Raw genomic sequence first — 26597 nt, forward strand, 5'->3', positions numbered from 1 at the left:
TGCTAGAGAACTTTTCATTTTGAGTAGTATTTCCAGTCACATTGTGTCATAAGACAGAGTTGTCCTTGAGACAGGAGAGGTTTAGTGCAGTGAGCAGCTCTCATTTCTAGGGCTGTTCTCTGCCACCTAAACTCCAATCAGTGTAACACATACAGTGGATATAGCATAAGGATTTTGATAATAAACCAGTATTTAAGTCAAAAGTTGAGGACCTTGATAACATCTTGCAGCAGACTTAAGTTTGGGTAGGTCATTTCTTACTGAAATAAAGAAGCTGTTTTGGAATAAAATTAGAGCTATTCCAAAATAATTCCATGTTGAAGTACACCCTCAGTTTCCATTTTCTGCCTTATTTTCTGGATTCTGGTAAGCTGCTGGGAGCTTGAAATTGATGGTGCAGAAACTTGTATAATAAGCAACTTAAGTTAAATGGTTCAGTCTTCTGTCACCAATTAACAGGACTTTGCTGTGAGGTTATATCACTCTCTGTAGTTTGTATTAACTTCTGCTTGCATGGTTGCTATGTCTCTTATGACTCTTGCAGGGTGTTTCTCCTTTCAGAGCACAGCTGAACTCTTTAGAAGTCCTTTAAAAACCCACTTCTAAGTTTTATCATTTGGGATGGCATTTGTAGTGTATCCCTGTGTTTGGGGAATCCTGTGCGACACTTAGCAATATATTTTGTCTAATTGCTGCTTTGTTTTGCATGTTTGTTTGTTCCTTTTTTTTTTTCCCCTTTAATTTTTTTCCTGTTCTGCCATCTTTTGCTGTTAGAAAGCTTTACAAATGTTCTTCTGATGGGAAGTCAGGAAACTCCTCTGTTAAAGCTGTCAGCTGGACTCCCACTTCTGTATGTAGGTAGCATCTACGAGATGCTCAGCTGCCATCTCTGTGTCTGCCTGAGGGACATGGCTGAGGAAGAGGGTGAGATTGACAGGAATAACCTAGAGAGATTTTAAATCTTGTTTTACTTCATGTCACTGACAGGAAGAAATTAAGCCTACTTATTTGGCAGCTTATGCATCTAAGATATTTCTAGCATCTATCTTAACTGAGCTTTATTTTCTTTTACTTGAGCACCTGCAGCTGATCTTTTTGTAGTAGTTTTGAAAACTGGGCTACTAAGCAACTGGTATTAGGGCAGTGAAAGCTTGGCTGCCCTCTGCTATGGGCTGTCTTTCCAGTTCTAAATTCTGGCTGAGAGGGAAGTAGTGTTGGGTGGCTGAAAGCTATTATGGGAGTCTGAGTCTTTGCAAATGACAGAAAAGCTGGACAAAAGGAACAAAAGATGGTTTCTCTGGGACACCTAGTGCCTAATTGCTGTCACAGTGAGAAACTTTATTTACACCTATTCAGAATTTCCCTTGCTGCAATGTGTGACCATTGCCGCTCACCCACCCATTGCTGGGTGCCTGTGCAGATGTGAGGAGGGAACAGGGCTGGAGCTGTGTTCAGGGCCAGCCCAGGCACAAAGAAAAGAGGAATGGTACCTAAAGCATGCTGTGCAGGCAGGCATCATTCTGTCGTGCAAGGCAGCAGGCTGTCACCAAGAGCTGTAGGTAGAGTGGAGACATTGTTTGCATCACCTTTCTGGTGTTGTTTTTGCATGTGTGTGTGTGTTTTAGAAAAGTTTCATATTGATTAATAGTAAAAAGTAAACTTTCTGATGCTTTTGTTTCACTGAGAACAGTAAACAAATAGTTCAATGAATTCTGAGTACTTATAATGTTTGCAAATATTTATCATGTAGTAGAACTGTTTGTGCTGTGTAGTTGATTCACAGATGTATTAGCTCAAGTGCTGAATGAGCAGGAGGCATGTGGCTGTCTGCAGAGCAAAATATGAATTGAGCAGTGTTTTTAATAAGAGTGCAGGGTACACATCAGTGTCCTTGTGTGTGTGGGTACAGCTTCTTTTGAGTAAAGAGTGAAAGGAAATTTGCTCCCAAGAAAACCTGATTCCAGATGTGACCCACTAATTACCAACAATTACTCAATTTGAGCTCTTGTTTAATGAGACTGGTGTTAGTTAGAGAAGTAGGTACAGTTGTGTTGACCTTGTTAGGATCCCTGGTTTATGTTGAAAACTAGGTGTTACTGGCTGTCTGGAGGGTTGTATGTTTATTCATGTTTTACAGATGGATTAAACCTGTGCTGCTACCAGAAACAACAATTTTTCAGTCTTTTGCTGTCTTTGGCTGCCAGTTCTGCCTCCAAATTGCCTTCTTGTGCTGGCATAGATGTTATGTGGCTATATAGTGAACTGTATGAGAGCTGAACCAGGATGAAATGAGTGTTTGAGGCAACTTTTTTTTATTATTATATTTGGAATAGTCTGAATTAGCTTTTTGCCTGGCTGCCTGTGGAGGGGACAAGTGCCAGGGGAGAAGTGCTGCTGTGGGCAGTGGGGCCAGTTTAGAGCACTGGGGAGGCTGAGGTGCCTGACTCAGCTTGGGGAAAAGCAGGACTCCAGGCTTCCCTCTCCAGATTTCTACTTTGCAACTTACTCTCTGCTGGTGATCATGTCAGAATGTTTCAGCCCTTTAATTGTGGTCTTGAGGTTATAAGAGGATTTACAAGAACTGGAGGTTGTGCTGCTTTTGTGCCTATAAATTTCCTGCTGTTCCTGTTAGTGGCACTGAAACTGTGCTGGACCTCTCAAAAATTCAGTCCATGGAGTCAGGAAAAGTACTGCACTTCTGGAATGATAGAGGTGGAAAGGAAGGGAGGGAACTGCTTCTTGACCCTTCAGGTGCAATATGAGAAGAGATCGTGTGCTTTGGAGTCAAGGGGGACCCACTTGTGGGTGGGATGATTTTTCTCTGAGACTCTTGCACTTCCCTAGTTTTGATTACACCTTCCTTGTATGAATGACACAAATTATTCACTGTCAGCACTGCCAGCTCAGTCAATAGCCTGTTGCATTGCTTGCATCCCTAAAAAGGCTGAACAACTTTGTAGCTGCACTTTGTAATGCTGCCCTTTTTAAATTTTTTTTTTGTTCATTAGTTGTCTTGCCATTGGAAGAGTTGTAAAACACTTTCTGTTAGTATTTGTGGTGGTTTTTATTTTTCTAAGGAGATACAATACTTGAGAGTCTTAGGTTTCATGTTTGGAAAAAAGTAAGTCTTGTGAATTCCAGGGCAGCATAATTACTTTTAATGTATACAGCAGTGAAGAAATCTGGGCTGTTAAAAGGGTTCAGGGTCTTGAATGGCTGAGAGCTTGGCAGCTGTTTCACTGCCTGTGAGCCTTACCCAGGGATTAGCTGTGGACTAGTGACAGAGAAGCCTTTTGTGTCAGGTTTGGAGTCTGGCATGATGGTGATGGCAGCTGAAGAGCAGGGGAATGCATGTAACTTTGTGGACTGGTTGTGTAGCATTTTCATGCAGACCTCTTCCACTGGCACTTGTCTAACTGATGAAAAGATTTTTACTGGATGAACTGATAGTATGTATTTTAATGTGATGTTCTTTTTCAGTGTTTGATCTTGTGTTTTTTTGTGGTTTTTGTGAAGCAGCTCTATCTGTGTCAAAAAAAGGAAGAATGGCTGTAAAGGTCCTGTCTCCAAGCTATTCCTTCTTCTTTTGCCACACAAGACAGATTGTAAGAAAGTCTGCAGAAAGGCACCAGTCCTCTGTGAGAGCTGCTCCAGCTTGTTGACAGTAGAACTGTTAATGAAGTTCTGCTGCCTCAAGGGCTAGTGGCAACCCCAAGAGAATCAGCTTGGTCTTTTGAAGGTAGATTCAACTCTCCGGTGAATAGGAATTTTTAACCTACTTTATGTTTCTTCCACAGGTAGGTGGTGAAGTGACAGCTATTGAACTATGGCATTCAACAAGATTTGGTGTACTGTAGCCCTTGGACTCCTGCTGCCTTTTTCTTATGCCCACACAGACTTCTTCACTTCCATTGGTGAGACATGCTTTGGTGTATGCACGTGCTCTGGATGATTTCACTGATGCCTCTCAAAACTGATTCTGCAATGATGTGTTAGCAGCATGCAAGGTTTTTATTGATTCAGAATTGAACCCATTTACTAGCTTGTGCAGCCCTACTGACTTCTTTCTTTTGGGAGAAGCTTTGAGTTAAGCCAGTCCAGTTAGTCTAATGTCCCAGCCTAGGTTTTTTATTCACTGTATTCTTATAGATTGTAAACATCTATAATATAATCTTACAGATTCTAAACAAAGTTGTGGTGTCAACTGTTGCGCATCTATAGAAGCAAGCAAAACAAGGGTACATAATGATGCCAGTATGTCAGCACACTCTCTCTTGTGTTCTGATGGCCAGTGACACAGCTGGAGATGTGGACTGCATCACTTTGTGATTAATCAGTTCAGCTACCTGCTTGCAGGAGATAAAGCAATTGCTACTTAATAATAGAGCCTGTTAGGGGACCTGTTGAAGTCAGACAAGTAATCTTAGAACTAAAATACTGAGTTAGTCTTAAATATCAAATATGAAGGCTTTGTATATTTCTGTAGCTTGGTCTTTATTTGCTTTATACATGTATGCTTGGATGAAAGATTACTCTGTTGCAACTTACTTCCTTTTCCAAATGAATCCTAAATGAGTTCTAATAATAAATATATGATATTAAGTTCCTTTCCTGGCAACAAGCTTGGTCCAACATGAGATTTCTCTTAAGAAAACCAAACCAACAAACAAAAAACAAAACAAAAAAAACCAAATGCAAGAAACCTTACTCAAATACTTCTTCAGGATTATTTAAACAAATGCAGAAGGACTTTGGGGAAGAAAGCTGCAAAGAGGAAGAAAGTAGAAGAGGGGAAGGATGCCTCTACTTCTCAATTTCCGTGTTTTTGTTTTTCCTGGTCTAACCAAACTCCTTTCTTTTCTAGGTCATATGACAGACTTAATTAATACAGAAAAGGATCTGGTGGTGTCACTGAAAGATTACATCAAGGCAGAAGAAAGCAAGTTGGAACAGATCAAAAAGTAAGCAGCTTGTTTCATAATGCTAATAGCTAATAATCTGAGTCCACCCTTATGTAAAAAGTGCCTCCCAAGGCTGATTAAATTTGTGGAATTTTTCCTCTGAGGAAAAGTTTAAACTAGCAGGTTTTGCTGGGCTTTTGTCCTAAGTCATTATCTCCAAGCCATTTGTTTGTTTTATGGAGCTTTCTAATGGTGGAATCTAATCAATTGGTTTGACACCTTCACTTCAGGTCTCCTGCTTGTATGTAATTCCCAAGGGGATGTAGTTCTTGAATGACAATTTGCTTAGTGGAAACCAAGGGTCTCCAATTACGTGTTAGAAGGACTGCAACGATGCACTAGATGTAAAAGCTCTAAAAAGCATTGTTGTGTCTGTATCATTCATGAGTGGCTGAACAGTAATAATACCCTGCAAGAACAGAGTCTTTTTCTACATCCTGTATTTAGATTTAAAAGTGAAAATAAAGCAAAATTAAATTCTTTACTGTTTTTAAAAATGAGACCTGACCATTGCCATTACTGTGTTGCTGGGTCTATAGTTGTGAGGACCAGAGACAAACATCTCAGATTTTATCAAGAGCTAGAAATAAAAATTTTGTACCAGTGATTCCAGATGGTTTCCTGGCTCTCAAATGCGCATAAGGCTGTTATCAGCATGTTCAAAGTGTGTTTAAAGTGAGAAATGCATTAATTTTATTTTAGCCATTCTGCCATGCAGGAAGAAAGATTGGAAAGTATTAATCTTTATCACTTCAAGTACATAGTTGGAACTGTTTATAGATTTGGAACAATATAATTATATTCTTTACAGCTACAGATTAAGATGGGAGCATGCCAACTGGACAGCCAGAAGCACCTGAATCACATGAGCATCACAGCTCTGTTTTATGTTTGAGGTGCCCAATGTCGAGTCAGAAAAGTTAAAATAGCTGGTGCTAGAGGAACCTGGAGAAAAAGCCAGCACCATGAGTTTGCTGGGCTCTGTACTTTGGCTGAAGGATATTGGTAGCTTGTTTGGGCTTAAACTCAGTGCAAATGATACACTGAAACCCAGAAGGTGGCTCACACCTTGTGGGTGGCTTGTGGTGGTTGCTTTTAGGAAACTACTTGAAAGAAGTCCTGGCCTTGTGGGTGTGGCTCATGATTGCAGTGACTTTCAGCTACTCTTTAGGGTTTTATTGTTATGAAGTGAGAAATGCACAATGGATGTGACCCTGTGCAATGGGAATTGCAGTTGGTTTCTTCAGTCTTTGGCTTGCAAGAATCTGGAGTTGGTCCATGGCTGTCTATTAACGGTGCCCACTTGGTGGGCATGTCTATTAATGGTGCCCTATTTTGGAGGGAATCCCTTCATTCATGTTGCTGCTGCCAAGATCCTAGGCAGGTGCTGTAAGTATAGGAAAACAACTGATGAGGGGGAAGAGGGAATGCAGTAACAGTTATAAACATCTGCCTGTCTCAGGTACAGCAGGCAAACTTAATTCAGGCATACCAAATTCTGCAACAAGCTGCATGTTGGCTCATGTAGGGAGTTCCCTTCAGGCTACAGATTTTGGTGTTGATGTTTGGTATGATCTGTAGGGTGTGGCTTTTCTAACATTAGTTTATCCTGGTTTCAGGGTGTTGTTTCATGCCTTCATGTTCTAGATCCTGCCTTGTTTCAGATGGAGGGAGGTTTGGCCACAGGCATGTAGCAGCATGGCTCTGGTGCTTAAAGCATGACAGATGAGCCTGCTGGTTTAAGGCTGGAGCACTCTTCCAGATTTACCCATTAAAACAATGGCTGAACAGCAGTAGCTGTTGAAAGATGTGCTTGTATCAGAGTGCATTAGAGTTGGGCATGACTTCTGCCCCTGGCAAGAGTTAGAGTGATTTGTGGAGTCAGAAGTGTAGCACCAGAATGTTGATCTGGACTGTGTACTGAGAGTATACATGTTTCTTACAGTGTGAAAGATAGTTCTGTGGTGGGAGACAAGGGGCTTATGGATTTATTTAAAAGTGTTTATTTAAAAGTAAAATAATTTGAGACAAGTGCTCTGTATTAGAACTATGTTTTTGTAAATGTTAGGAAAAAAGGCTATTTAAGAAATAAAAGATAAAAAATGTGGGTAAGGCTTTGTTTCTGATTAAGTCCTGTGTGAATACTCATAATGGATCTGCAGACATCCTGCATGTAATATTTGTAGGAAGAAGTTCATTCAGCAGCCAACAAAGACCACAAGAGTAACATAAGATTTAGGCTGCAGCTGAGAAAGAAGATTTAAAAAAAGAAGAAAAGATTCCCTTTCATTCCTTCTAGTAGAGCATTATATATATGTAAATGCTTGCAATTTGGGTTGAGTTTTTTATTAATCAAGACTGTTGAGTAGTCTGAAATTAGTTTTATGGTGGATTGACAGACACAAGAGACTTTAATTTATGTATATTTTAACTGTAGATGGGCAGAGAAGTTGGATCAGCTGACAGATACTGCTACAAAAGACCCAGAGGGATTTTTGGGACATCCTGTAAATGCATTCAAGTTGATGAAACGGCTTAACACAGAGTGGGGTGAGCTGGAGAGCCTGGTTCTGAAGGACATGTCAGATGGTAAGTGTGACTGTAGTAGGAACAGTTATCACATTATAATTGCATTGACTTGGACTGTGTCTTTCACACATTGTGTTTTGAGTTAGATCTGTGTCTGCTTTTGAGGTGCCTTCATAAAAAATAATTCTGGAAGACCTGTCACTTTGCTGTCAGTGTGCTGTAATTTGAGCTTTACACTCCTTGGATGCTTTAAATTTTGCAGTGGGGTAGGGCTTGGTTCATGTACACTCCTGCTTCTTCTTACTTTAGGAAATCTCATCTCTAAGTGTGATAACTCCATTGAACAGGAAAAAAGTAATGAAACTCTTCTGAGTGCAGGACACATGGGGTTGTCTTTGAGTATGGTCAGGTGCTGTTGGTATGCCCAGAGCTGTTAAGGTGTGATGGTTTGAAACCTGAATGTTGTCAGAGACTGAGCATTTGTAGAACTGGTCTGAACTGATGCAGCGAACACTTCACTGCCTCTTTCCCTCTGTAAGGTCAGAAGTTCTTCAGTAGGGAACAGAACATAAAATAGTTAACTGTGAAAGATACGTAGCAGCAAGGAAACTGGGATGATTATATTTGACCTGTAAGAATCAGTCTCAACAACTAACACATACTAGGTGTAGGTTTATAGTAAGAAATGATTAAAAAAGTGGAGCTTTCAGAAAAGACCTAGGGTTAGTGTCTGATAAGGAATCAGCACAGTCAGCTTTGTCCTCGTTCGCGTGAGGAACTGCATATCCAAACTTAAAAGGCTCTGCACCCACCTGCCTGCCAGAAATCTGGACCCTGGGCATCTTTCACCCTTCTCAATGAAAAAGAAACTGGACTGTTGTGTTTTCAGAAAATTGTCAGGAAAAAGGAAAACCCTGAGATAAGCATAGTGTAGTATGGAGTGAAAGAATATGGAATATATTTAAAGCGGGACCACCTTTCCATAAACTATGTTATCAGGTCTGAATAATGAAAAAGGATGACTAGAGTGTGACTAAAATCACAGATTTGGCCAGTTCATTCGTTTTTTAGATGTTTTTGCAGCCAGTCATTGGATACTACTCTTTGCTTTGGTCCTGCTCCTTGGTATTCTATTGGTGGATATATATATAGCTTAGCAAACATCCTGCTGGCACTGTCCTTAATTAACACTGTAAAACTTGTTGTGGTTCTGAATCTCGAGACTAAGGAATTTGTGGAATAGAAAAGTTGCTTTTCCAAAAATGCCAGAATGACTGTCACTTTGTTCAATCTGATACCCTCAGTGGTTGGCCTTGTTGGTGCCATTTCTTTTGGTGGCTGGTTGTGTGTGTGTTCACAGAGAGGAGCATGAACCTTTCATAACAGGGAGATGGTTACATGTGACTAACGATCAGAGAACAGTTCCTGCAGAGAATGTTTTTCTACTTTAAAGAACATGCTTGTCTTCTGTTCCATAAACATCACCCTGATCCTTCTTTATAAAGCTCCCAAGTCCCCACATTTTTTTGTTTGTTTCTTTGCTTTATTAAAATAAAATAAAAAAAAAAGAGAGAGATGCTAACTTTTCAACACCTGTCTTGAGATCAGTTCAGAGTTGTGTGAGGATGGATCTTGAGAAACCTTTTTAACTTCGTTTCTCAAATTTCTATGTAAATACATTAATGTTCAAGCCCACAGAAAGCATTTAGGTTCATAGCTTTAGTTGCCTGAAATCTGGTCAAAAGCTGTTTGCACTTAGAATTCAGCATCTTTGGTTCTTACCTTTTATTGACAAGCCATAATCTTTACACTGCTATTCTTAGCACTGTTTGTTTTGGTTTTTTTTTTTTTCCTCTTCTAAATTATTTGTAAACCCCATGTTACTAAATTAAAAGCTTTTTGGAAGGCAGATTTGAGTGGAATTGCTGCAAAAACTGCCAGTATATTATCTGTAATGTTCTCCATGTGGGGATTGTCTTTTTTTCTTAAAACAGAATAATTTGTGTGAAACCAAAGGGGTATGCCTGTCCTTTAGAAACAGAGTCATGACATTTGTTGGTGTCAGCTCTTCCTGACTAATTAGTGGCCTTTCTTGAAGTGTTACGTTTCCCTGGAGCAGGGAGTCATTTCATGCAATGAGTTTATAGAATCCTTGGACTAAGGAGGCCAAGTCTTTCCCTGTCTTTCCAGGCTTTATCTCCAACATGACCATCCAGCGGCAGTTTTTCCCAAATGATGAGGATCAGACTGGTGCAGCAAAAGCCCTCTTGCGGCTTCAGGACACGTATAATTTAGACACAGACACCCTCTCAAGAGGGAATCTACCAGGTAAGAAATTACTGATATTTTCAGAAAATACTGTGAACTTTACTAAATGTCCCGATTACAAATAATTTCACTCTCTCCCATCTTCAGCTGTGTAGCATGAATGTAGCAATGGGAAAACATTTGGTTTAGCTGATAAGCCATGAAACTGGTGTGATGTGGGTTATTGAACACAGGTTAATGTAGGTGTCAGTTTTAATTGTGCCACACCTCAGGAGAGAGGAACCTGTTACTTCAGGCTGTACTGGTGAAGAGGAACCCCAGTAAGATCTGGCATGCTGCAGAGTCCCTTGCTGTGGTGGTTCTGTTGGAAAATGCATGCACGTGGCTTCCCTGCCTGGTGGCCTGTCTCCTGCCAGCACACTGTCCACTGCATGTGGGTAATATGTGCAGCTTCTACTCTTCTCTTCCCTCTGCTCGTGTGTTATATTCTGCTGTGCTGGAAGCTGAATGTTTCTTTTTAATTAAAGTTAGCTCCTTTCTACTAGTTATGGTAAGATAATTCAGTGTTAATAGTCTTTATTTTAAAAATCAGTAATAATAAAATCTTGCCTGGGTAATGATTTTCCTTGTGTTATGCACTGGCAGATACCCAGTTTTACTGCACAATGTAATGTATCTTATCAAAACAGTTGTATTTTTTACTATCCTTTTCCCACCTATGGCTACGATGGGCCTTTCAGATTAGGAGTCACTTTTTGAATTTAAACTTCATGGACTGTGTAAACTGAAAAACAAAAAACAGCACATACAGTTGTGAGCTTGTGTGACATTACATGAGGTAATCTGTAACAGGTTTATATGCAGGAGAAGACACAATTCTTCCTTTTTAAAAGACACTTCCTCTGCAGAGTTCTCCTTGTTTCCTCTGTTTGAAAATAGTGCTGTGCCAACTGGCAAAAATTCAGCTCTCTATAGTCCATCTGTTTTTGCAAGCGCTCCTTGTGGTCAGATGCCTAATAAAATTAAGGGTAGTTGGCTTTATATGTTATGATGTATAACCTTGCTTTTGGTTTTAGTTCAAGACTGTCTCAAAGACCTACAGATTAATTCTAATACAATAAGCAGTTTGTTACTGTTTTCTGAAAACAGCACAGAAATACAAGACTAAATGTTTTGGGTGGACTGTAGTTTAGATCTTCTCTGGAAGATAAAAGCTGTGCAGACTGATGAACTACAATGGCAGAACCTGAAAGTCCTAGAGTATAAAAAGAGATAACAGGTTGGTCTCTGCAGAGCTCCAGAGAGAAACATTCCATGTGACTGCTTGTTTGTGCTCTTTGACTTCCTTCCCAGGGAATTTCTGTTTGGCCAGGTCACTAAGTTATGATCAGTATCTTTACTGTCAGATTGCTTTTTAACTCTCCTTTCTGCATTACAGGATGTGCTGTTTCTTTCTAATAATTAACAGCCTTATTAGATGATTGCTGTCTTAAGCACCCTTTTAAGAGTTGTCTTCTCACTTGTGGGTGTTGTGTTGCTTCTAAATATACCAGGCTACAGCACTGCAACCTATTTCATGTTCCAGAGGATCCCTCTAGGATCCCTGAAATCACTGGCCATCAAAGGATATATGTGATTAATTATTTAAATTATTTTAAATTAAAATTTAAATTATTATGTTTAATTATTGAGCAGAATCAAAGTTGTTTTGTGGGTTACTGCATTTTATGGTCTGTCTCTTGAGTTATTTAATCTCCTGTGGCATGTCTTCAGCAGAAAAATTCCCCTGTTGGAACAAAGCTGTGTGAGAAATTAGGATGCTATTAGAAATTCAGAATGTATTAAAATATAATCAGGAAAGTAATTTTAGCTGTAAAATTTGCAGGTCCAGTTTTCTTTTTACAAAATTAAATCTGGTTTTTCATGGGGCCTTAATTTGCAATGGCAAAAATTGGAATCTGTAATTTGCTTACCAGTGCTTTAATCTTTGAGACATCTCTTCAAATGTTTCTAAAAATGATTGTCTTTAAAAAATCTTGGGCAGGTGGTTACTGACTGATGGTTTCTTTTTCATTTCCCTCTAAGTTGTCACTCATGAGATGACCTTCAATAACGTTTTAAAGTGATAATGCTTTGAAAACTGGCTTCTGAAACTTTGTATTAGGCTTACTGTTGCTCTTGCTCACAGTGTTTGGGGGTTAGAAGAAGGATGGTTTATTTTGTGTTATTTTGACTGGAAGACATTTAATGAGTTGCTGGTGTTCTGGCAATGGAAAACTGCACCTAACCCCTTATGTGTTTGGCCAAGGATTTACAGGCTTTAGATACTTAAACTGAGTCTTCAACAAATAGCCAGTGACTGGAAGAATGGGAATAAACTGTGCTGTGAAGAATACAAAGTAACCAAGTGTGACTCTGAGGACTGGTCTGGAATTCCCTTAAATTCTGCTTGGTTTGGTTTGTTTCAAACACAGGTGTGAAGCACAAATCGTTTTTAACAGCTGAAGATTGCTTTGAGCTGGGAAAGATAGCCTACACTGAGGCTGACTACTACCACACTGAGCTCTGGATGGAACAAGCCCTGAAACAGCTCGATGAGGGAGAGGTGTCTTCTGCAGACAAAGTCTACATCCTGGACTACCTGAGCTACGCCGTGTATCAGCAGGGGGACCTGGGCAAAGCCATGATGCTCACCAAACGCCTTCTGGAGCTGGGTATGTGGGAGAGAGGCCTGGATTATTCCAGTATTGTCATTTCATTGTGTGTAGCTTTCAGTAGAATAAGGCTTGTATTACCATAAATCATATTTTGCTACTGGTTTGGATGTGCAATTACAGACTCAATCACAATGTCAGAAAGTGTCACAGTTAAGGATTGCTCCTGTCCATTGCTCCTGTCACTGGTTGACTTCTAACCATTTACCTGTCTTACTCAGTACTGTCTGAATTATTTTTTTTTACTTTGTCTTTCCTGTGTTCATATTACTTCTCCGTAGTATGGGCAGGAACAGAAGTACTTAAATTGAAACTGAATTGGTGATACCAAAATATCTGTAGATTATTTAAATGCAGTTTAAGCATATTTGAGATTAAAAACCTGGAAAAGTAAGAAATACAGAGTGCAGTATAGCAAGCTAAGACTCTGTTTTCTGAAATATGAAAAGTACTTATACCTCTGTAAATACTGCACTGATTGACTGTGAACGATAGTGTGGGAAGTTCAGGTCTAAACCTAATACAGCAAAGGCTGGTGATGAGCATATATTAATGAACTGAAGCTAATTATGTAAATTTAGTGACTGTCAAATGCTTCATCACCAGAAATCCTAATTCCCACTAGGGAAGTTTCTAGGTTTAAAACTAGTAAGGTTGTTCCAGCTCTCTCCCTGTCCTGTTCCCTTGCCTCTCCCTCTCTGCTGAGATTATATGGGAAGGTCAAACTCTTTTTCTTCATGCTTGAATCCCTGTGCTGATCAAGGATCCTGGCCTCACAGTAAGCAGGTTCTTAATGGTAAATATGTTAAGCTTAGCTCTGAAAGTTGTTTGTGTGTTTTCCTGCAGATGAGTGAGGATATGTGCACGCCAAGGGCTAGCAATGCTTCCAGTTTAGCTCAGAGTTTTAGCTGTGAATGCTCTCAAACCAATGTCTCTTACTTCTATTTGAGAAACAGTAGTATGCATCTGTTTTGGGGGTTTTTTTTTGCCTCTTCTGGATACTTCTTCACAAGTTGGAAACTTGCCAGTGATACTTGTCTGTTTCTCTGTCAATAGATCCTGAACATCAAAGGGCAAATGGGAACATGAAATACTTTGAATATATCATGGCTAAAGAAAAAGAAGCAAATAAGTCCAGCACAGATTCAGAAGACCAGATGGAGAAGGAACCAGAGGTTAAGAAAAAGGATTACCTGCCTGAGAGAAGGAAGTACGAAATGCTGTGCCGTGGGGAGGGTCTCAAAATGGTAAAGTGGAGTAGACTGTTTTCAAATGTATGAAACCAACTGTAACAAAGCAATTTCAAGAATTTGTATGTGGCATGGAAATGAGGAAGTTATGATAGCAGTTGGCTGAGTGTGTAGAACTGAGGATTAGCATTGTTGGATTTCTACCACATTTCATTCAGTCCAGTAGACAAATAGTAATACTGCCACAGGCTCTGCTGACAAACTTGGATGCACTACATAATTGTAATTAACTACATACTAGGTTTACATGTGGAATTGAATGAGGGTGTCTTTTTAATGATATAATTATTTTTAATAGCACTGTGGTAAAGTACAGTTTGTTGCACTATTACAGAGTAACGTTAATGTGCTGAAAGTACTGATTCCTCATGCTTAAACCATCTCTTTATCTTGTAAAATGGCATTATTTTGCACGGAAAGTGAATTGTTTCTGTCTCTGACTCTCAGGGCATCTGTTCTGATATTGATGTCATATGGAAGTTCTCTGGTGATCTCTTGCTCCACCTTGCTTTCAGACTCCTCGGAGACAAAAAAGACTTTTCTGCCGCTACTATGATGGGAACAGGAACCCTCGGTACATTCTGGGCCCTGTCAAACAGGAAGATGAGTGGGACAAACCTCGAATTGTTCGCTTCCTTGAAATCATCTCTGATGAAGAGATCGAGACTGTGAAAGAGCTAGCAAAGCCAAGGGTAAAATGACTTACACTTCTTTGCCTTTTCAAATCTTTATTTTAATGTCTAGTTTTCTGTGAGAGTGTGTGCAATTCTGTCTCCTACTGAATGCAGCAATGTCCTCAGCGTGCTCACACGCTGCTTTTCTCACCTTGTAGCTCTTGAAGGAGGCAATGGGGAAGCTGGAAATTCTGTGCATTTAAGAGAGCCAGGTAGCAGCAGAGCAGGATTATCATACTCCTGGCAGATACAACTTCAGTGTGCACTGTTTCTGATAAGGAGAAGAGTGTTCTACAACAGAAAGCAGATGTTTTGCAGTGAGGTTGTCTGGAAGTATACATGTGATCTGGTTTTTATTTTTTTCTTTAAGTCTGTATTTGTCACAAAGTTGTGACACAGAGAACAGTGCCCTGCAGGGAAAGGCTGTCATTCCTCTGCTCCTGGAATGCCACAGTCTTGTGTAGACAAGAATAATTGTTGTATTGTCCAGTCAGTATAAAACGGAATTATACCTCCAAGGCTTTGAAGTTGCCTGCAGATGAATGAGCTTTAAGTGGGCAACACTTAATCAGTGGTACTCACAATGCCAGTTCATCAAATCCTATTTCAGAAATTGGATTCTGAGAGTCTTGATTCTGAACATGGAATAATCCAGGACAGCTCAACTATCAGAGTAATCAGGAGCATCCAGGATGAACAGTAAACAGACTGAGTAGCCACCAGTAACCAGTTGGTGTGACTGCATCTCAAGATATGTAGTTAGTTAAATTGATTTGTTATTCCATCAATTACTAGTTACTTCTACAATGAGACTTAAACTTGTAGAAATACAATTTTCCTGCTTTTTTTCTTTAGTTTTAACCTGAATGGCTTTTCATTCAGAGACAGCTGAGCAAATGGAGATTAGGGGGATAAGTACATTAACAGTGAGCCTAGTCTACTGCAAAGCTAACCAGCTGTGGGTTATAGATGGGCACGTGGAGAAGGAAGCTGTGCTTGGCCACTGTGCTGAGTGCTAAGTAGCCTGAAGGTGATTTTAAAGCTTCCTAGGGGCTGATGTATTGTATTTCTGAGGTAACATGAAATGTAAGCAAGAAGTATCAGCAGTTCTCTTTGCTTAGCTGTAAACCTCTTCCTGCTCTCCTGTCAGGCTGCAGGTGTTAAGATGATTTGTCTGTGGGTAATTAAGGAAGCCCCTTTGCTGCTGTGAGAACTCTGGCATCACATCTGGGGATTATGACTGAATCACTTTCTTATGGAGTAGAAATAAGTCTCAGCACTGAAAATAAAAACCTGTGAACATGGTGATTTTAACTTCTGGACTTGCTGAGATAATTGTTTTCCTGTCAAATGTTTGGCTCATGGTAAAGACTTGGAGAGTCATAGTTCATTAACATATGTGATTAGTGTTCTTCATACTTCCTACAGCTGAGACCCTGCAGGGCACAATAATGACTGTAGGCAAGAGGATTTTGCTTTTGAGACTGAATTCATCTTGATGCTTGGAAGGCAGTGTGGTGTATGCCCACCTCTCTGCTGTGCTGGTGGCATGTGCTCACAAGATGAGCCCTTCAGACTGAGATTTGGAAATCCCACTGGAATTGTAGTTTGTGCTTTGATTGTTATGTGTGCTGGCATGGGATGAGAGGAGAGGCATATTAAGAGTTCCAGTATCTTTTCCTGGTAGTAGGCATGGAGAGGTCTTTGATTTACTTAGTTCATTTAACAACAAAAAAATACTTCTCATTCTTTGGGACTTGTGTGCCATTTTGTGCCCTTTCCAAAATCTGGGCTCTGCAACTCAAACCGTTCCAGTTATGAGTGATGGAGAGTGTCTGGCAGTAGGTGAAAGAAGTTAAAGGGTTCACATGAGGTTCTGAATCGAAGTATTCACAGAGATGGGACGGTGTCAAGGAAGGTGCAGTCCAGTAGAGGGAAAGAAAGGCCTTGAACCAAGAGTTCTCACTCTGTGTAACTTAGATGTAATTGCGTCCATGGACACATTAGTTTGCATTAGCAGTCAGAGTTAAAGCAGTTCAGTGCTGGGTTTGGTACAGAAAGAGCCAAAAAGGTAGTGTTTTATTCATCTTCTGCTTGCACAAGATCACAGTGTTGCCTGGATTCAATTTAACTGTAAAACTCATCTTACACATGCAGGACAGAGTGCTAACAAAGGACCAATTGTGCACATGCCATAATACTCAACTGCTTCCAGCAGTGGTTGCCCTATGGAGGAAATGAAAACTTTTAGTTTACTTTATTGAGAGAACTGTGCTTGTTGCAGAAACGGAAACATTACTTCCCGGAAAACTTCTCTAATCTTCTCTAATGCTCCGTTTGAAAAAAGCAAACCAAAAAACCCTTAAGACCCTGTTTTAGTAAAACCAGAGACTTCCTCTCCTTCCCCATCACTACTTTATGAATTTCCACCCCAAAAACCATGGCAGGAGGTGACGGGGTGGCTCTCGTGGTGGCTTGTGTGACATTTCCCCTTAGGCTTCTGAATGGTCGGATTGCTGTGATGCAGTATGTGCTTTGTAATGCAACTATTCTGATGGTTCGCTTCACAGCTGAGGCGAGCCACCATTTCAAACCCCATAACGGGAGCCTTGGAGACGGCACATTACAGAATTAGCAAAAGGTAAGAGAGCTCTATGCCAGATATTTTGCACCTGTAATGACTGTGTAGGTCATGCTCATTACAGGGAAAAAGAGGTGGTCTAAAAAGACAACTTTGACTTTGTAGTCCACCACTTTATTACATGTAGATCTGTAACAGGCTGTTACTGCAGAGTTTCTCAGTCTTTTCCTTCAGCTAGAAGTTCTGGGGGCATATTTTGATTTCTCCTCTTCCTTTTTTTTGATGACCTTTTCAGCGTGTCTTCTCATAAAATGATCTGTATAAGAAAGTCTCTATAGTCAGCATAAAAATCCGTGATGCTACAAAACCTTCAATAGAATCTCCATTTTTTAAATAATCCCTTCTGTTTGCTCTTCTCACCAACCAAAGTTGTCCAGCCTTTCATTATAAAATCTAGCAGGACACTTGGAAGTGCCTTTACGTGTCTAAGAGGTGCTTCAGGTCCTCACCGTGCATTACAGCTGGACAGGCATGCACAACACACCACATTTCATTGTCTGAGATAATCCTGCTCTCCTGCCTGGGCTCTTTTGTCTCCAGCTAACACAAATCTGGTAGGACGCAGGTTTGTTTTCACAGGACTCCTGGTCCTTTCCAGTTTGTCCATTTAGTACTACAAATACTGAATTTAGCTCATGTTTTCCAAAACTGGCTGGTTGTAAAAGCAACCACCTGCTCCTTGCCCGCCCCCCCTCCCTGCAGCTCTTGGTTTTAGTAATGGTGATTAAAGATGGGCTGCACATTCCACCACAATCAAGCTAAAATTCCGAAAGGAGCTACACTTCTGGGTGGAAAGGAATTGTCTGTGAAACTCAGCATCACAAATTATTTGCAGGAAAACTAGTTAAAAAAAAAAAAAAAAAAAGAAAAAAAAAGGAGAAAAAAAAAAAAAAAGGAGGAAAAAAGTGAAAGGACAATCTAACCAAATTTTTCCAATCAATTTGATTTGATTTGGACATGGCAGCTACAGCTTCTGTTGCCCTTCTAATATTGCTAATATAAGAGCATTGCATACCATCCAGACCAATCGGAACCCTTTCAAACACCTGTGGCTTGGCGAAAAAGCAGCCTATGAGGTGGGTAAGCCTTTGTCCTTTCTCTTTTTGTAGCTGAGCCGTGCTACTGTTCATGACCCTGAGACTGGGAAACTGACCACAGCACATTACAGAGTCTCTAAGAGGTAAGGGGAACGTTTTCCAAAAGTATATCTAGTCTGAGGAAGTATGGTCTGGCATGGTGCTGCTTCATCTCTAAACATGGAGCAAAGAAGGATTTTGCATAGCTTAGTCTGGCTTTAGGAAAAAGTGATTGGCATAAAGCAAACGGACCTCTCATGTAACACAGAGAGTCTGCTAGAATATAAAATAGTTCTAAATGTTAGTGGTAGCCACAAGGGAAGTGCCCTCAAAATTTCGCTCTGCATGGCTTGTCTGGTGCAACTAACGTACTAAAAGGTGAGCACTGCACGGGGTTCTGCTCATGCTAACAAACAGTGAAAATTGTATTAATTTTTTCAACCAGGTTGAAATTGCCTGTGGTGCTCCCCTCTACCTCTAAACTTCACTGCTGATAGTTGCTGCTTCTAACCAGGCACTAGTGAGCTGTTTGAAATCACAGGAACAGTGCAAATTAAAGCTAGTTGGTAATTGTAAAGAACTTCTTTGTTTGAAGGTAGTTGCTGCTTTAATAGAGAGCTAGTGTTCTTTCATCTTCTTTGAGGAAAAAAAACCTGAAATTAGAGTGGCTAGTAGGTCAAAGGTTTTTATTTAGCTGTAAGTCATCTTTAAAAAGATGAAAGGCCTTCAGTGTACTTGATTGCAAGGTGATTGATTCAGGAATGATTATAACTGTCACAGAAACTAGAAAACCATCATAGCTGAAGTCTGATCCTTAAAGGCATGCTTGTTACAAGTAGTGGCAAGTTGAAAACTTTTTTTAGACATTGAGGACTGCCTTGCACCTTCAGCATCATCCAGGTTTGCCCACTTATCAGACTATGTGCAGGTAGGGGGAGTCCTTTGGAAATTGTCTGATGAACTCTTACAAGCTTGATCCTTATCACCACCTTCAGAATGACTTCAGGAACATAGGTCTTCCTGTTTGACATGTTTTGCATTTAATTTTTTGTGTGTTTGTTTTTAATTGTAAAATCTGTCCATGTCTTATCTATCCTAGTTGTCTGTGACTGTGTATTTTAAAGAAAGCGTTTATTCAGTCTCAGGGTTTGTCCTCTAATGGAGGCCACTCCCTTATGTGTTTAAGGTTTGGTGCTCTGGGACTTCCTTCTGACATTCTGAAGGAACTCACAGCTACTGTTTTCAATTTTGTCTCTCACTGGAAACTGGAGTTAGTATTGCAAGAAACACACAAGTAAATCACAGATGGGGCACAGCACATTGCAAAGTTAGTGAAGACAGTTGTTTTGAGGGTTGGAGGGGACTTCAGGATGGAGGGGGACTTCTCACTCTTCCCCTTGCCTTTGCATTCTTCTGTGTGCAGATTGTTTAGGTTTGTATATACTGTAAAATAGAACTTAACACATAAATGTAAAGCAGGAGGTAAAAGCCACCCTCAAAGCCCCCAAGCCAGGCTGCTTCAGAAGGATCTCGTTACTAACGCTGGATCACTGGACTTCTGTGGAATCAGTGGTAGAAATGCCTCTCTGTTAGAACTCTTGGAGCTGGTTTGGATTCCAGATGAATCATTGCTCCTGAAAACTGAAAAAATGCTTGCTTTATTTTTTTTAATAGCTGACTACTTTCCCCACTTCAAACATTCTTTCCTAGCAAATGCACTTCTAAATTACAACATTCTTCTCATTGAGAGGACTACTGTTCGCTGTGCAATACGTGGCAGGCTGTATAAAAGGGGGCACCTTGCCAGTAGTTCCAGGAGCACCATCAAGCCATGCTGTGTGCTGAACCAGAATAAACTCCACCACTCTGACACTGCTTTTAAAAAAGCTGTTTTTTTTCTCTCTCCTCCCAGCAGCCAGTCAGAGCTTGTAGCATATTATGTTAAATTCCACTTCAGAAATACAAGCCTGTTCTTTTATTCACTCCCTGCTGCATCTCTACCAGTACTTTTTACACACTAAGTACATTTTAGAAATCTTTTAAACATTAATGGCAATATTTTGTGTGACTAAGGACACGGGCTTCATAATGTTTGATGCCAGGCTGAGTAATGCAGTTGGAGGACATAATCTTTTCCTTGTATGTCATGTAGCTCTGGACAGTTGGTTTGGTTTTTTTTCCTAATACGCTGCTTAGTCTAAAATTATTTCTGCATATAAATCTTGTGCTAATAAACTCACTAATAAGATACCTGATACAGAAGCATAAAAGGGAGGAACAAATGTAATTGCTCTTAGCTGTTTGTAATGGCTGTAGAAGTTGTTAAAAGCCAGATCTCAGTGTGAGGAAGAAGAAATCCCCCCATGAATTCAGCCCACTAATTAAATCCTCTTGATTTCTGTAATGTATTAGTCTAGTTCATGGGTGCCATTTTACAAAGCCAAGTGGGACACCAAAATACTATTGCTTTGTAGTCTGGGAATTTTGCCTTATGAAAATACTGAATCCTCCAGTAGGTAAAGTCACCCACACCTTAAACTACCATGTTTGTTACTTCCCAAGAAGTAAGCTTGTCCCTTCTTGTTGGAACGTTTTCTACCCAGGGTGGACTCATAGGTGTCAGCAGCACCCTGGCCTATTTCTGAGCAGTTCAGGCAAGTTATCTTGTCAGATGAGCAACTGAACAAAAGGATATTGAAGAAGAGAGCTGTGTGCATTTACTGAATTATGATGAACCTTGGACTATGAATATATTAAAAGAAACAGGTTGCTGAGCACAATTTAAGACTGTGATTCTGCACCACGTGATACCTGCTATAAATGGTCCTCAACTAGGCACACACACTTTCATGTAAGTAAGGGACCAAGGCTGAGAGGAGCAACGAGGACAACATAGGACAGGTGATTATATACTGTGAAGGCTGCTAGGCAAAACCTTCAGTAACAAAAGGTCCTCATGGTGCATCCTAGATACAGCAGCAGGCATAGAGAGAGCTGCTGCTGGTGCAGGGGTCTGCAGGCTCCCCCTAGCACCCTGCCCTTATAGAAGCAGGTTTCCCGATGCTTATGGGGTTAAATCACACTGTAACTCTTCACAGAAAATTACTCAGCACTGCATGCTTCCCTTCAAGTTCTGCTCATAAACCAGCAGACAGACTGGCACTGCAAATACGATTTCAGTTCTCTGTTTCCTTCACCTTTTATAGACTTTCTTTGTATCCTCAGGCAATTAAATTTATTTTTAAAATACATATATAGTACTTTAGTACTTTAACTTAATGAAAGGGTATAGCATTATCCCTGTTGGAATATTCAGAGCACTCATGGCTATTCTAAATAACCAATACCGAATACTTGCCTTTTTTTTTTTCTTTTTTTTTTTCCCTTGAAGTCTTTCAGGTAGGCTGGACAGAAGTAGTGAGACCCTACACATCGAAGGCTCAATGGGCTTGCATGGACCTGTGCTGGGGATTTTCTGTGTATTAAGTGTGAGGGTAGAGGGCTTTGTAAGCATTATCTGTTCAACATGGCTGCACAGCATGTGGCTACTTAGCTGCCTTTTTTTGTTGTTTTGGGCAGGTGTCTCATATAAGCAGTCTTTGACTTCTATCACTTTAAATCAAAGAAGGTTGCATTATAACACTTCCTTATACTAACAGTGTTCAGAAGTGAATGAATCTGTTTCTGTGTTTGTGCAAAGTCTGTTTTGAGAAATCCTATTTATCTGTAGCTCATTTGTCATTAAAAAAAAAAATGCTCATAGAGATTCTGTAACCTGTGTCAGTGCCTTGTGTCATGTGTCACGCTACTGTTCCTCCCATGCAGAATGTTTTGGTGTGAGGGTTTTTTTAATTGCAATTTTTTTTCATTAAATAACCTTAATTTAGTATAGATGTGAAGGGTCACTTGAGTAGAAGCACTATGTTGTACTTTCAAGCTAGGCTCTGAGCACCAGTATTTCTGTCCAACAGCCTTGTAAAACCAGGAATCACTGATGAGCCCAGAAGGGCAGAAAACAGATAGATCTGGCTGTCTCCATTTTCCTGCAAAAAGGGGGAAACATGGAGCCTGAATCATTAATATTGTCATGCATATTAGTGACTAGCAAGGGAGCTGCCTGGGTGAAGGAAGAGAGCAGGAAGGGTAATTAGCATGCCAAGAGAGGAACATGAGGAGCAGGTAAAATGAAGATGCATGGGCTACAGTGGGATGAGGAGAGCATCAAGGAAAACAAGGACTATGTGAACAGCAGCTGAGTGAGGTTTTTTAAAAGGAAAAAAAAAAAGGAAAAAAAAAAAGAAAGGAAAAAAAAAAAAAAAGACTGGGTAGATGAAATTGATATTTTTGTCCAAAGAAAACAAAATGCTTATCTTGTAAATAGAGGAAAAAATGTGTATGTGTTTCCGTGTGAGCAACAGGATGTGTTCACAGCTGGTAAGGGTCCAGCAGGGATGTTGGGTTGTTTTGTGGTTTTGTTGCTGTTTGGTTTTCATTAAAAATCGTTCTGTACCTGAAAGGTGCTAATACCAAATTCATGATAGGCTGCTCTGGCAGAAATAGTTCAATAGGGAAAATAGTAAAGAAATTTATGATGAGGATTTTAATTGCTTTAGTATGAATTTTTAGTACCGTTGCACAGGTGAGTGACATGAAATTACAGAGGACAGTGTGCTTGCCTGCAAGTGCATGATGTAGAAGAGCCTCTGAGTGACAACCACATAGACTCAGAGTATGCTAACTGAAGTAACTCACCTATTCCTTTCCCAAGTGTTGCTTCAAAATGCATCAAATGTGGAGCTTAAGTTAGCTGTTTTGAATGGGTAAGCACAAAACCTTTTTGCCTGTTTTAGAAAACAGCATACAGCAGATTTCACTGTTTGGAATGTTTCCTTTGGCTACTTGGTACTCCAATATGAGAATTAAAGTTCTCAGAGCTTCCTTAAACCAGTGTGTGTGTCCTTTAAACATGTTTATTAACTAAATGTAGGCTTTAGTAATGCCCTGGAACTATTTTTGTTCATCCTACCAAATTCTTTAAAAATACTTAGAATTTGAGATTTATTTATTTTTTTTTCATAATTCCAAATGCTGTTTCTGTACTGTTGGCATACTGCCCATTGCTGCCATATCTTACTAATATATTTTTCCCCCTCCCTCACTTAGTGCTTGGTTGTCTGGCTATGAAAGCCCTGTGGTATCTCGCATTAACACCCGGATACAGGACCTGACAGGACTCGATGTCTCCACAGCAGAGGAACTACAGGTAAACTGTTAGGACAGCTATGGTGGTGAATGTCAGTTAGCATTTATTTTTAAATGGCTTAGTGTGCAGCACTGTGCAGCACTGTTGGTGAGGTGGCCACAAAAGGTCATTCAGCTGATTTGATGGGTGGTTTGATACCAGGCCCTGGGAGGAATGAGTGGGTTTTCTACAGGGAGAAAGAAGCAAAGTTATCTTCGCAGGGCAGAGTAGTGCTTACTTTAGTGTGAAGTGGCTTTCAGTTGCTTGAGGGAAACAGTCACAGCTAAAACTCCTGAGGTGGACGTGCAGTTCTTTTCTGTTTATAGTAATACCCCTGAGTTCCATTGCTGCAGGGTCAAACTTTGCTCTGTGGTGACAGTAAAAAAGTTCAGTTTGACTGACACTTACAGGCAGGCAGAGTGAATAGGTGATTAGATTTGCCATCCTGTCCCTGGTTCTAGAAGGCCAGCAGTATGTCTGGTGTTTGTAATATGGGAAAGGCTGACTGACTGTATCTGTAGCTTAGTAAATTTAATTCCAGCAGTACTCATTCCTCATGTTCCATTTGCTTGAGGCTTTTAAATGAACAGCTGTTTCACTGATCCTGAGGAAGTGTGAACAACTAGAAAGTGGGACACTAGGACATGGTTCCTGAAAGCTATTGCACTAATGTGCTACTCCAGTAAGACTCCTGATAAAATGCCCAAACATCCAGTTGAAAATAGAGAATGGGAAGGCATGGAAAAAAAAAAAAAAAAAGCAAAATAGAAACATGGACATTGGATCCTCTTTATTAACATAGAGATCAAAATATTATTTAAACTTGAATGATGTAAAAGCTCCATGACCTCTTTTGAAACAAAAATATAGCCTGTAGTGGAAGTATAGCATAAAACTAGTAGTTAGTATAGCATAAAACTTTTCTGCCCTGGGACAGTACCAGATTCCTTACCTGGAGCACACTGCATCTTGTGTTGCCAGGCTTGGGTGTGCTGCTGCTCTTGTAGCCAAACATCCAGGGCCTCCTTGGCACCTGTGGCTGTCCAGGGTTCCAGGAGTTTCGAAAGTTCTGTGGTCAGGTTCTTTCACTTAAAGGTCATTAGATCAGAGAGTAGGAGGCACTTAGCAATAGAGTGCCTTACTGGGGGCAGAAAAAAGAGCTTTCAAGGAAAGAACCCTGGGAATGGGAATGCTCAGCTGTGGCTTTTCTGGGAGCTGGTGTTCAGTGTAAAACTGCAGAGGCAGGAGGAAGGGCTAAGACTCAGCATCAGGTTCTATCTCCTCACTGCTGAGGAGCCTGGGTGAAGTCAGAGTTGTCTGCAGAACTTTGCTGCATACAGCACAAGTTAGCTAGCAGAGACTCATCATTTCCTGTGGCTTGATTTGCAAATTTCATCTATCAAAAGCTTGTAGATGACAGTAAAATTCTTGTCTGGGTAAAATACTGCTTTACTAGAGTTTGTGCTTCTCCTTTCACTGTAGGTAGCCAACTACGGAGTAGGAGGCCAGTATGAGCCTCATTTTGATTTTGGAAGGGTAAGTCCTGTTTCCTCTCTTCACCTCTTTCTTCTTCACAAGTACTGTGTTTCTCTTTTTCAGGTGGCAAATTATGGAGTGGGAGGACAGTATGAACCCCACTTTGACTTTGCACGGGCAAGTAAAGACATGGAGGAGAGATAGTCACCTGGTGAAGCCTGGGCCTGTTGGCTGTGGCACAATTTGTGTTCTTTAATGTGTATTCAGTTTCGTAGACTTTTCAACTTTTCTAATCCACATTAGTGGAAAAAGCCCTTTAAACCACCAGCTGAACTGATAAACTTTTTAGGCATTACGGAGCAACAAGGCTTTTCTTCAAAAGCAATTAAAAATTATTCTGAAGAAGTGACTGGTATTAACAGAGCACAGGGCAGTAGCTTTAGTCTACAGCTGGAGAAGCATTTACAGAAACTCTAGCTGGCCCAGGGTACTGGCCATGTAAAGCCATTTTGTTTAAAGTTACTGAAGGATATACTGTATAAAATTGTGTAGACTGTTTAAAAACGTGGTGGGCATCCTGGGACGGTACCAGCAGCTAAAACACAGTGATGCACTGAAGCTACCACAGCCCTGTTGGTAGCATTTATTGCATTGCTGAGTAAGACAAATGTGGCTGCATGGGGAGAGCTTAATGCCCTCTCTGTAGTTTGTGGGCAGCTGAGGAGAGCTCACGTTGCAGCTTACACTGTAGGCCCACGATGTGGGAGAGAATTTTCCACAGTGCTGAGACTCAGGAGTCTTTCATGCTGTTGAAGAAATTTTGAAAAACATAAGAGCTCTGCTGCTTGCTGGCAGACTCCTGAAACTGGAAGAAGCCCACCAGGGTCTCATCTCACCATCTTGATTTTCTTTTTTTGGATTTGATTTAAATTCCCAACCCATTTCTGTTCCAGCTTAAGTTGCAGACTGCTGGAAATAATGCCTCTGAATTCAGTTGGTTATTTACTGGGCGCGCTTACGTGTGATTTAACACCTTCAGATTAACCTTGTGCTGTGAATCCAAGCCACCAACTGTTAATTGGAATTACTGCTCTGTAAGCACATGCCAAAAAGCATCACAATGGTTAATTATTGTTTGTAAATGCATGGATTAATTGATTGCCTGAATTTTAGCACACACAAATAGTGGTCAGGGGCTGGGCTGTGATGTGTTACACAAATTAGTTTCCTAACCCATCAAAATGGGGTTTTCTCCTTGTAAGTCAAGCAATGAAAAACTCTCAGATGCCCAGGTGGATCTCATGGCTGCTTTGTTAGCCTGGGACACTTTTGGCTCTGCCGAGTTGCACTCGGCTTCCTCCCCTCTTCCCAGCTGTAGTGAAGAAGCAGCGGTAAGTGCCCGGGGTGTGGATGGGAGGAGCACTCCCCTTGCACCGCAGCACTGGGGTCACAGCCACACCACTCACATTCTTCTGCGATTTGGTGAAAAGCTTCGGGAGCAGCTGCCAGAGGCCCTGCGGCTGGGATCGCCGGGCCCGCCCTCCTTAATTACTCTCTGGCATTCGGCAATGTCCCTGTGCCGGTGTGCAGCCCCACCAGCAGCCTGCCCGGCACAGCAGCCCCACGGGCAGCTCCAGTGCAGGGTGGGAAGAGCCGGAGCAGGAAGGTGGGCGAGGGCCTGAGTGGCCCAACCAGCCCCGGGGGCACAGGGCTGGCAGCAGCCCTACCCCTGCAGCAGAGCACTGCTGGAGCAGCACTGGGACTGA

The 26597-nt window shown here is 40.8% G+C and overlaps 1 protein-coding gene across 8 annotated transcripts in view; it reads left to right on the forward strand.

The window, feature by feature from the left end:
- P4HA1 (prolyl 4-hydroxylase subunit alpha 1) overlaps positions 1–26597 on the forward strand; it is a 35294-nt gene that overhangs the window by 3331 nt on the left and 5366 nt on the right. The window contains exons 2-11 of one of the 8 annotated variants that reach the window (XM_071748939.1): positions 3798–3914; positions 4865–4961; positions 7399–7550; positions 9681–9818; positions 12233–12472; positions 13529–13719; positions 14238–14414; positions 18147–18217; positions 23277–23376; positions 24838–24891. In XM_071748939.1, coding sequence (XP_071605040.1) covers positions 3827–3914; positions 4865–4961; positions 7399–7550; positions 9681–9818; positions 12233–12472; positions 13529–13719; positions 14238–14414; positions 18147–18217; positions 23277–23376; positions 24838–24891 — 1308 coding nt within the window. In that variant the 5' untranslated portion in view covers positions 3798–3826. Of the gene's footprint in view, positions 1–3791; positions 3915–4864; positions 4962–7398; positions 7551–9680; positions 9819–12232; positions 12473–13528; positions 13720–14237; positions 14415–16966; positions 17038–18146; positions 18218–23276; positions 23377–24837; positions 24892–24954; positions 25009–26597 lie in introns of those variants that run through there. The other 7 variants (XM_071748943.1, XM_071748942.1, XM_071748937.1 and 4 more) reach the window with 7 other exon arrangements.

Source organism: Heliangelus exortis, chromosome 7, assembly GCF_036169615.1.
Source record: "Heliangelus exortis chromosome 7, bHelExo1.hap1, whole genome shotgun sequence".
Taxonomy (NCBI): Eukaryota; Metazoa; Chordata; class Aves; order Apodiformes; family Trochilidae; genus Heliangelus; species Heliangelus exortis.